This window comes from Chelmon rostratus, chromosome 15 (genome assembly GCF_017976325.1).
Source record: "Chelmon rostratus isolate fCheRos1 chromosome 15, fCheRos1.pri, whole genome shotgun sequence".
NCBI classification, from domain to species: domain Eukaryota; kingdom Metazoa; phylum Chordata; class Actinopteri; order Chaetodontiformes; family Chaetodontidae; genus Chelmon; species Chelmon rostratus.
The window spans coordinates 7,224,854-7,235,481 of NC_055672.1; the positions used below are offsets into that span (position 1 = coordinate 7,224,854).

Below are 10,628 nucleotides of genomic sequence, written 5' to 3' on the forward strand. Positions count from 1 at the left end.
TAGGGAGTATTGTTAACATTATAAGGTTAACATAAATGTTAGCTAACTGACTATCATATCAGCTCCTGTTTAAGTAACATCAACCAAGTTTTATTTTTTGGGGTAATTTGGCATTAGTATTTCTTTCATAACAAACAGAAGAAAGATCTTTTAGCTCATTTTTCACCCGATAAAGAAACTTTATGTTAACACTAGTTAAACCTGCAATTACTGTTTTTTTTCCGGCCTCTTGGGGGCAGCAGAAACAAGAAGTGAACATAACATTGGCATATTATCAACTTTTAAGATGATATGGTGAGCTTGTTAGCAAACAGTTGCTGGTTTCCACATCCAGCAGTTACAGACCAACATTATCACTCATTTGGAGTCGTTTTTGTGTCTACCTGGCAAATGTAATTCCGACATTCACTCTTTTTTAGCTCTGTTTTTGGTCCCTACCAACTCCTGTGGAAAATAATCTGGCTCTTTTGCTGCTAAATGCTGCACTGTGTTCACCAGCTAGTTGCTTACTCTGTCTGCTGTTTGGTGCTGAGCAGGTAGTATGTAGTGGGTTTTTGGAGCTTTTTCTCTGAAAACAGCTCCCTGCTGTGGCAGAAAATGACACTTTGAGAGCAGTGAGAGTGAACCAAAACAGTTCAAGTCTGAACTCTGAACGTTCTCATGTGGTTTCAATTGGGAATTTAAATCCATAAAATAAATGGGGTGAAAAAAAGACCATTAAAGGAAGTGATTCATTTCATACCTGGAACCCTACTCTGTTCCCATTGGCTCGCTGACCTGGGTCCCCAGACATGAGGTCCACAGTTGGACCCTCTTGGTGCATTTTCTGAAGGTTTCCATGATGTCATGTAGTGATAATGACAAAATCTCCCCTCTGTTTCTCTCTTCTCTTGCTTACTTACTCTACTTTTGACAGAGATTTTGAACAACCCATCAGATTGTGAAATTCTTCCTTCATACACATGTTGACATAATGTAATCAGTAGAAGACGGCCAATGAGCAGCATCTGTCTGATATATATATATATATATATATATATATATATATAAAATCTGACAAGAAATGTACCAAGCGTCTACCAAGCTGAAAACATATCTCTAACTGTACTGAGAAATGGTGCATTAAATACTACATTGCTTTTCGATCGAGAGATTTACTGTAGTAAATCATTTTGATACTATTTTTTCACATTACTGTGTAACAAAAAAGTAATGTTCCCATTGGATTTGTCATGCTTTTTTATTATAATTTTAATATTAAAAAACAGTATAACCTAAACAAAGCATAGCCTACATAGAAAGACAGTAGCTCTCTTGTTAGTATATATAAAGAAAAACGAGAGCATTGTGAACGTGATATATTTATGTTTCGATATGCAAGATTGTTACATGCCAGTTATCTCCCTCGGCTTTTCATGTATACCCATATGAACGTTTTTTTAAATTCATATGTTTCTATGTTTTTATCAAGCATCAGTGTTGAAACAGAAGTTGTCAGAACACACTAAACACTTAAATGTTACACTGAGAAAAGCTTAACGGCCATGTAAATGGGTATATACTATAGTATTGCTTTTGTATACCACTTTTGGTGTACAGTATGCATCCTTTTTTAATCAATTAACCTTTGTAAGTGAATGCTGCTGTAAAGATATTACATGTAAGCCATGCCTAGATCAAGCTATGGTGTTTTATTTTGAAAATCACTATGAATAAGAGTTTTAGAGAAGGCTGAGTGGATCAGTGCTCTATGCTGGTGCTAAAGTTATCTATGTATTTAACTGTTTGCCTTTGTGTTTGTGAGATGTAAAGGAAATCTTATGTGTATACTGTACTGTATGTGAGTATTAAAATAAGAAATCAAGTAATCAGAGATGTGTGTGTGTGTGTGTGTGTGTGCGTGTGTGTGTGTGAATCAGACTTTTTATTCCCCTATTTTAGCATGTATTCTGCCCTGACATGATGCAGTTGTACTGGAGGATTCAATTCAAAAGTTATTGCTACCTAAGAAATGATAATGGATCCAGATTTGGATGTGGGTCCACACATCTGAGAATTACTTTGGCTGGGAGCCTCATCTGTGCTTCACAACACATGATTTAACAAAGGTGACCTACATCTGTGGCTCCCATACTGGTGTCCTCCAGGGGTCCCTATTGGTGCTGATATGGGGTCCCCATAAACCAGGAACAGGTTCACTGTTTTTACTTACTGAAGATTTCACAAATTTCACCCCAATCAGCTCACATTATATGATACAATTGTGCTGAAATGGAGGCTTTTGGTATTAAGATATTTGGGGCATCACCAGGATTGAGTCTTGGTGAAATGTGGTGTGATTAACTCCCCGTTCCTCCCCATCTCTGTGCATTGTGTACATTTTACCTAGAATATCACCTGAGCCCAGGTTTGCTGTACCATAAATCAGTTTAGGAAATACACAACATCAAAATATCAGCTGAAACAACTGGTTTGTTGGTTGGCTTTGCTTAGCTTAGCACAAAAACTGGAAACAGAGGGAAGCAGCTAGCCTGGCTCTGTCTATAGGTAATGAAATCCTCCTAGCAGCACCTCTAAGGCTCACTAATAAACAGGTTACATCCTGTTTGTTTGATTCGTACAAAAACTGAAGTGTAAAAACAACACACTGTGCTAGGAGCAGTGGCATCCTGGAGTTTCCACTGGTTGCCTGGCAACTGCTTCCAGCCAGTTTGTTATCATTGGACAGAGTCAGGCTAGCTGTTTCCCCTTGTTTCCAATCTTTACGCTAAGCTACGCTAACTGGCTGCTGGCTGTGGCTTCATATTTAGCGTACAGGCACGAGAGTGGTATCAATCTTCTCATCTAACGCTCTGCTGGAAAGCAATAAGCGTATTTTCCTGAATGTCAAAGTATTCCATTAAGGCCCTTATCATGGCCGTTGATCCCACATATTCTCCTACATTCCCACACATTCATTTGTTACAGCTAATCAAATCACCAGAAACCATTAGCCAAATGCTCAGAGTTGTAAAGATAGGTTGATTTTTTTTTTCAAGCCTTACCACAACACTCAGAGGTACATGGAAAGCGTTATTGATCTCTGTTATCATTCCTTCTGCCCACAGCGGCTGTGCAAAGACCGCTATGATGCACTGTGAGAGAAGGGCCCATGAGCAATGCACATTGGAAACGGGATCCTCTCAGAGCTTGTATGGACTGCAGCAACCAATACACATTTTGATTGATTTCATTGATTGATTCCAACATGTTTTATGTGGGATTTATTCAAATATGACCACTTTTTGTTTGAAAATAAATAAATAAATAACTAAAGGATTCAGCATTTTCCCACAAGAATTTAATCTCCTGATAGTGTGAAGAAGGTTTTGAAATCAAAACCTTCACTAATTGAGCCCTGAGATTCATTCTTGACCTTGAAGACACACATGAAGATGTCCAGGGGATACGCTGAAAGCTCAGGGAATATGCTAAGTAATTAGAATAAATCTTAAGGCTTTAGATCTTCATGCTTGGGAATTAAGCTTACACATAACTGCAGTAAATAAGACATGAAAAAATCATATAAAAAGGGGGTTGGGCTGTGGCCCTGCACACAGTGAACATGGGGCTTCAAGGGGCCCCTGGTTGGTTATCCAGCCTCGGTTTTAGCGCTCAAACTCCATCCTTCCTCTTCATGCCACATTTAAAGACCATAGGAAAACATCTCACCCCTGGGTTAACTCAATATAATTCCCGATCAGTTAAAGTGATTAATTCCATCAGGGTCATAAATTAACACCACAGCCTCGCGCACCGTTCACCACAATCCAAAATCCTTTACTTCCCGTTGATGACATTTCGTGCTGACCATCCTCATCACGATGAAGGATCCGGTCGTAACGTGACAGGATCCAGCTGAACCCAAAGCGAGCGGCGGAGCAGCAGTGAACTTATGATCAGGCTGTGATGCACACGGGTGACGCCGCGCTCCTGTAGTCGCATAACCAAAGACTGGCGTGGGATCGGTCCCTGCTGCGCCTCATCTGGAATAACGTCGGGAAAATCCACAAATTTCATTAGCGGGTGATTTTTTTTAAAGAGGCGAGCAGTGTTGAAATTAATCCCTTTGGGGCAAACGTGTCCATCGGAAGAGGGTTTTCTGTACTTTGCAGAAGCCACAGCAGATTTATTCCGATAGAGAATCACCAAATATAGCCTGTAACAAGGTAAGAAGTGATTGCCTGCAGATGTACTTGTCGTGTGTTTGGCTTTTCTTCCCCAGATTGTACATGCAGCAAGCGGTGAATGTTTTATATGGATGTGTCACGCATTATTTTTCATGTTTTTCCTCCTGTTTGAATGAATGGGATCGAGCGGAGGGGCTGGCACACGGGCACCTGCGCATCCCTTAAAATAAAACCACTGCGTTTTGTCTGGAAACAACCACGAAAAAAAAGCAGAAATAAGACAGAAGGGGGGGATCATTTGACGAATTAACACCCAGGTTTGCGCAATTAATTGGCTTTTATGCGTCTGTGATGTGGCTCTGCGGTGGCACCGAGGGAGCTGCCTCGTGTTTTAAAAATAGGTCTATTTGATTATGAAATTTTGGACATGTTTTTTCGCCCCGATGCGCATGCAAAGATGTCATTAGGTGCAGGATGGTAGGATCTAATCTGAAAACCCTCTCACTGCGTCGTTTCCATCGGAATGCAGCAGCAGCTCCCCTCTCTGCGCTCACAGGAGGCGGTTAGCTTTAATAGCATTAACTCGGATGTCATTGCCCAAAGCGTGAAATAAAACAGCATCTGTCGGCCTCGGTTTGGGCTGAACAAGTCATTCATACCTGTGGCCTGTGCGATGCGAGGCGGGCATTTCTCTAAAACACCGCAGTCGCACGATGTCGAGCGGTTTTCGCAGCTCAGCGCTCCGCCGAACAATTTCGTTTTGTCATCTTCCTGCAAAATGTTTGTCCTCAAGGTCATTCACTGATGCCTGTTTCAGGGATTAAACCCACAGTCAGTTCCTTTAATTACCAATCATGCTCGGCGGGATCGGTGCCGTGACGGGCAGCGGGCGCACATTAAAGGCTGTGGTTTGCACTGATTTGGGCTGCAGCACACATTTGTGCTGTTTGTTGTGGAAGGCCCGAGCCAATGCAGTGCTGTGTGTGCTGGAGCTGTCCAGCCTGCTGTCAGGCTGCTGCTGCAGAGATGTGGACCATATGCTGGTCCCAAGTGGTGGAGGATCCCACAATGTGCCCGCTGTTCGGATATGCAAATCGTATTCTGCTGTCTCATTTGTTAAATTATGTATTGAGAATTGACGCATTCTTGGCCACTTTGTGTCACTGGCCACACCATGAGTCAATAATTAATGAATCTGGGGCTTCTGACAGGCTGCTCTGCTCAACTTGTCATGATCGTAAGGCCCTTCAGTGTGGATAGCAAACTAATCCAGGCTGATTTGGTCTCTGGATTGCCCACAACTGGCTTAAACACTAAATTATATACAGACAACATGGTTATAAGCTATATTCCACGCTGATCCAGATTACAGCAGGCCTGCTGTGTGCTCCTGCATCCAGGTCTCTGGATTTAGTGCGGCGGTGCCTCCCTTACAACCGAGCGCAGGCTTTGTTGTCACTGTCAGGTTATAGGACAGTGTTTGCAGTGGAAACTTGATAGCAGCGATCGAACATTTGATGAACTGGATCTGTTCTGACAGTGATGATCCAGGTCAGTGCTACACGGCCACAGACTGGCACAAGCAGGCTGAGGGGACAGAAATAGAACACGAGCACCAGGGAAATATTTGCTGCCTACTCCCAAACCAACCCCCCCCCCCCAAAAAAAAAGAAACACACACACACATTTACTCTCTGCACTGTATGTTTGAAGAGGAAATGAGAGAAAGGCCGTTTTCTATGCTGTGCAAGAGATTTTCATTCTGCCATCACTCAAGCATAGATAAATGCATTATTCACGTGTTCTTGCACCCCAGGAACCATGGGAAAGCAGAACAGCAAGCTGACTCCCGAGGTGATGGAGGATCTGGTGAAGAGCACAGAGTTTAATGAACATGAGCTGAAGCAGTGGTACAAAGGCTTCCTGAAAGACTGCCCCACTGGCAGGCTGAATCTGGAGGAGTTCCAGCAGCTTTATGTCAAGGTTTGTCTGGACCACTGCCTCTCGCCTTTATCATCTGCTTCTGTCTGCGCATTTAATTATCGCCAGGGCTGCTCATACTCCAGAAAACTATGCTTTTGCTTCTAAGTCCTTTTAAAAGCCGTGGTTGAATTATTGAACACATTTCTCCCACATTTGCAGTTCTTTCCTTATGGCGATGCATCAAAATTTGCACAACATGCCTTCAGGACCTTTGACAAAAACGGAGACGGGACCATTGATTTCCGAGAGTTCATCTGCGCTCTGTCCATCACATCCCGTGGCAGCTTTGAGCAGAAACTCAACTGGGCCTTCAACATGTACGACCTGGACGGTGATGGCAAAATCACCAGAGTGGAGATGCTGGAGATAATCGAGGTAAGGGATTATCGAGTCATTAAGCCCCCGCTCATCAGGGGACTGCCGCTGGTTTTTGTTATTATCAGTCTCCTGTACACCTGCAGTGCCTTGAGAGTACAGAATCAGCTGCAGAACTGCAGTTGTATTGAGTTACACTGTGCCATTTCTGGAAACACAATCAGCATAGTAAATCTGATATGTCTTTGTGATATTGAAGCATATTGACAATTCCTGTAGTGACAAATGTGGTGTGTGTTTATTCCAAAAGCATCAGCATCAGCATCAGCGGTTCCCAACCTTTTTCCTCTGACTCTCTAACACAAGTGCTCTTTCATTGGCACCATCCATCAGGTTCTTAAGAATGGCTCAAAAACTAGATGTTACTTAACCCAATTAATTACATGAACGTGGTTACTGTCACAGCTATATTTTTCATACAGTTGAATTGTCAGTGTTTAGGTTACTTTGCCCTGGTTAGAGTCACAATACTAGCTACCACTCTGAATACAAGCTGGATGCTTCAACAATTTAGCCTTTACTGTTAATTATTTCAACCATTTATTCATTACGTTTATCTAATAGTTTCAACTGTTCACCCATTACCTATTTCTAACAATTTCAGCTGTTTATCTGTTACCTTTAGCTGGAAAATTCAATTCCATTAGCCTGCTTTTAGCTAACAATTTCAAACACAAACAAAAACACAACAGTTTCAGCTGTTTATATTTGAACTCTTTATTGATTAGCCTACTTTAGCTAATCATTTCAAATGTTTAGCCATTACTTTTAGCAAACAATTTTAACTGTTCATCCATTATCTTACTTTTAGTTAACTATTTCACCCATTTATCAGTTAGCCTACTTTTAGCGAACAATTTAAACTGTTCATCCATTATCTTACTTTTAGTTAACTATTTCAATCATTTGTCAGTGAGCCTACTTTTAGCTAACAATCTAAACCATTCATCCATTATCTTACTTTTAGGAAACTATTTCAACCATTTATCAGTTAGCCTACTTTAAGCAAACTATTTCAACTTGTGCTGCACTGCTGTTAATGTGTTACAACTGACTCAAGTTGATAGGCAGCTTAAGTTACTGTAAATTTTAGCGTCACATTTGTAATCCTATTTACACAAATATGTGAAAAATATTACATCACTTTTTTGTGGTTTAGTTTTAGTCTGTTTAGTTGAGCTTTCTCGGTACTCACTGATAGCTGCAAAAATATCCCTATGCTGGTTGGGAATCACTGATTTAGCCACCTCATCATGAACAAACGAACTCATGTAGGCTTCACTGGATTACATAAGAAACAATCCTCCGGCTAATTTCTCACTGCGCCTCATCCACAGGCTATCTACAAAATGGTGGGCACTGTGATCATGATGAAGATGAATGAGGATGGTTTGACACCAGAGCAGCGGGTGGACAAGATCTTCAGCAAAATGGATAAGAACAACGACGACCAGATCTCGTTGGAGGAGTTCAAAGAGGCGGCGAAGAGCGACCCGTCCATCGTGCTCCTGTTGCAGTGTGACATGCAGAAGTGAGCCGCCCCCTGCTCGCTCCTCTCCCCGTCTGTAATCCACACACTCTGGACAGCAGCACATGTTTTAATGTCTCATTAGGTTCTCTGCCATTTCCACAGGAAAAAACAATGCTTGGACTATTTTTCAATGGACTCGCTTCTTGTGGTTGTATGCATGAGAATGTCAAATGCTGAATAATTTTGAATATAGCTATAAGATATCATACATTTCTATTTCAAAACATGCCAATGTGATTTGTGCACAGTAACCCTACACATTCTCATTCAACCTTAGCTTGTATATCAGTGGAGCACTGCATTAAATTATGTTCCTGCAGTATTTAGGATCCCCAGTGTTGACTGCTGCAACTACTGTACGCTTTACATAATAGTAACAAAACAATAATTCCTATGATAATTGTAACTGTCTCTACTATCCAGACTTGTTGAGCTCTTGGAGAATAGAGAGGCTCCTGTCTGTTTTCACATGATGGAACCGAGAAGAGTAGGTTCTTTGCATGCATATATTATGTGTCAAAAAATATAATCTCTTACCTTTTGCATCTTTAGGTGGTTATAAAAGAGAAACCCTCCGGAATTCATTTAGTATTGTTGCATGGGATGTACAGTATGTGACTCATCAGACTTTCATTAGTTCACCTCCACTAATGTGGGAGCATGCTTCCCTCCATTTGAAACACATGTATGTGTGACACTTGAGTTTCTGAAAGATATATTTGGGTTGCGGTTGAGAGATAATCTCAGAGGAAGAGCTTTCACATAAACATAATTATGTTTTGCTTCAGTGACTTCCGGGATGAGCAGAAATATATTTATGGTGCAGCATTCCTTTCGTGCATTTATTGTACTGCTGCCACTTAATCTAGAGTAAAGGCCAAAATTACCTCCGTCATTAGGCACAGTAATCATGCATTATTCCCCACAATGATAAAAAATTGGCTTCTTTTTCAGGCTGCTTATTTGATTTAGACTCAAATAACTGAACTCAGTACATATCAACATGTTTACAGAAAGGAAGAGCACTGCAAAATAAGTATAGTCGTGGCTTCTGACCTTATTGCTGGGAGCTCACTCTCTAGGCCAGGGACCTTGTGAGAGGGGCTCCACTTCCAATGCAGCAAAAAAGGGGAGGGAAAGCCTCATATATGTTTACTGGACACACAGCATTCCTACGTATAAAACTTTTCTAAGGAGAAACTTTTTATTGAAAGGTCTCATCTTCTAATCTATTCCGTTTGCAACAATCATTAAAGATGCAGGACCCTCTAGAGAGTTACTCGACAAAGCTTTTGAAGGAGCGTTTCAGTATGAGACGGCAACTGGGTGATGATGTGGGTTAAAGTTATCGCAGAAATTCTCTTTCAACAGTTTTGCCTCCCCATTTCTAGGCTATGCAAGCACGGACTGAGTGTCTGCTTGCAGTCCACTTGCAGTAGTGGAGGTTGCAGAAGCTTTTCACCTGTTCTGTCCACAACGTAACTGAAACCCACCCCTCACATTATTAACGTCTATCTTATTTCTACATTTCAGTCCAGTCACTCTGTCAGATTATTTGTCTAGTAAATGTTTATATCAAATATGAAAAATCATAATACAAGTGACTGTATTCTTTTATACATGTGGCATGTGTTGCACCCAAAAATAATTCTGTAGTGATTAAAATGAATAAACCGTCACTGGGCTTTTTCAAAAGATACAGTGGAGCAGGTGTAATTAATGGAAATGAAGAGCACACTGCTGCAGACTTTAAGACTGTGTTGAATATATGTTTTGATGTGGGTGGATGCATGGATCGCATGAATGGATGACCATGTATGTATGAAAAGTGTGACAAATACGAAAGTGTTTAGATTATCCAATATTTGTAACTATGGTTCTGATTCTTCACAGCAGTTACAGTTTGCTGCTGTTAGATGAGCGTTTTTAACAAAGGAGAGGGCCGGAGTGCATGTGGATGTTTGTCACAGTGCAGAAATATCATTTAATCTGTGATTAAAGCAAAGCAAGCTGTTGTTTAAATATTAACACTGACAGGATGAGGGGAGTTCTAGGTTTACACAGTTAACGGTATTAAAGCATTATGAGTGTAACATTTTTAAAGATAATGTCAATTTTATAAAAAACCTGAAGTCATGTGTGACCTCCCAGTTACAGAGCGCCCTCTTTGACCACCGGGACACACTGCTGCGGGTTAACATGCCAGCAGGGGTGACCAATACCAGTTTACACCTAAACAGGCAAAAAAGTTTCATGTGACAAATGAATCAAGATAAAAAAAGTCCCCCACTTCCCTTACACACTTCTCAGTGTCCTGGCAACATTTACTGTGACAACACAATTGTTATTATTTACACATTTCAAAACAGATCTGTGAATTCATCCCAGCAAGCAAACAAATAAAATGATGTTTGCTAGCAGCAACTCCCAAACACACACAGTAATAGTGAGATTATGCTGCAGAGACTGTGCACACAAACATTCCTGATGTTTCTGTCACTGGAGCTCAGTTCAAACATCAAACATCGGAGTCTTTAAGCTTCCTGAAGCTGGTGATGAGGCGGGTTTTA

The 10,628-nt window shown here is 41.1% G+C and overlaps 1 protein-coding gene across 1 annotated transcript; it reads left to right on the plus strand.

Moving 5' to 3' along the window:
- The first annotated feature begins 4,114 nt into the window (after positions 1-4,114).
- vsnl1b (visinin-like 1b) lies at positions 4,115-8,062 on the plus strand. The gene is made up of 4 exons (XM_041953576.1): positions 4,115-4,208; positions 5,986-6,152; positions 6,312-6,527; positions 7,865-8,062. The coding sequence occupies exons 2-4, from the start codon at positions 5,991-5,993 to the stop codon at positions 8,060-8,062; spliced, it is 576 nt and encodes a 191-aa protein (XP_041809510.1). The 5' UTR covers positions 4,115-4,208; positions 5,986-5,990.
- The last annotated feature ends 2,566 nt before the right edge of the window (positions 8,063-10,628 follow it).

Excerpts from the sequence above, each read along its gene's own strand:
- vsnl1b (XM_041953576.1), top strand. The coding sequence starts at position 5,991 with ATGGGAAAGCAGAACAGCAAGCTGACTCCCGAGGTGATGGAGGATCTG. Across the intron at positions 6,153-6,311 it reads TCCAGCAGCTTTATGTCAAG|TTCTTTCCTTATGGCGATGC; the intron begins GTTTGTCTGGAC and ends CCACATTTGCAG. Across the intron at positions 6,528-7,864 it reads AGATGCTGGAGATAATCGAG|GCTATCTACAAAATGGTGGG; the intron begins GTAAGGGATTAT and ends CCTCATCCACAG.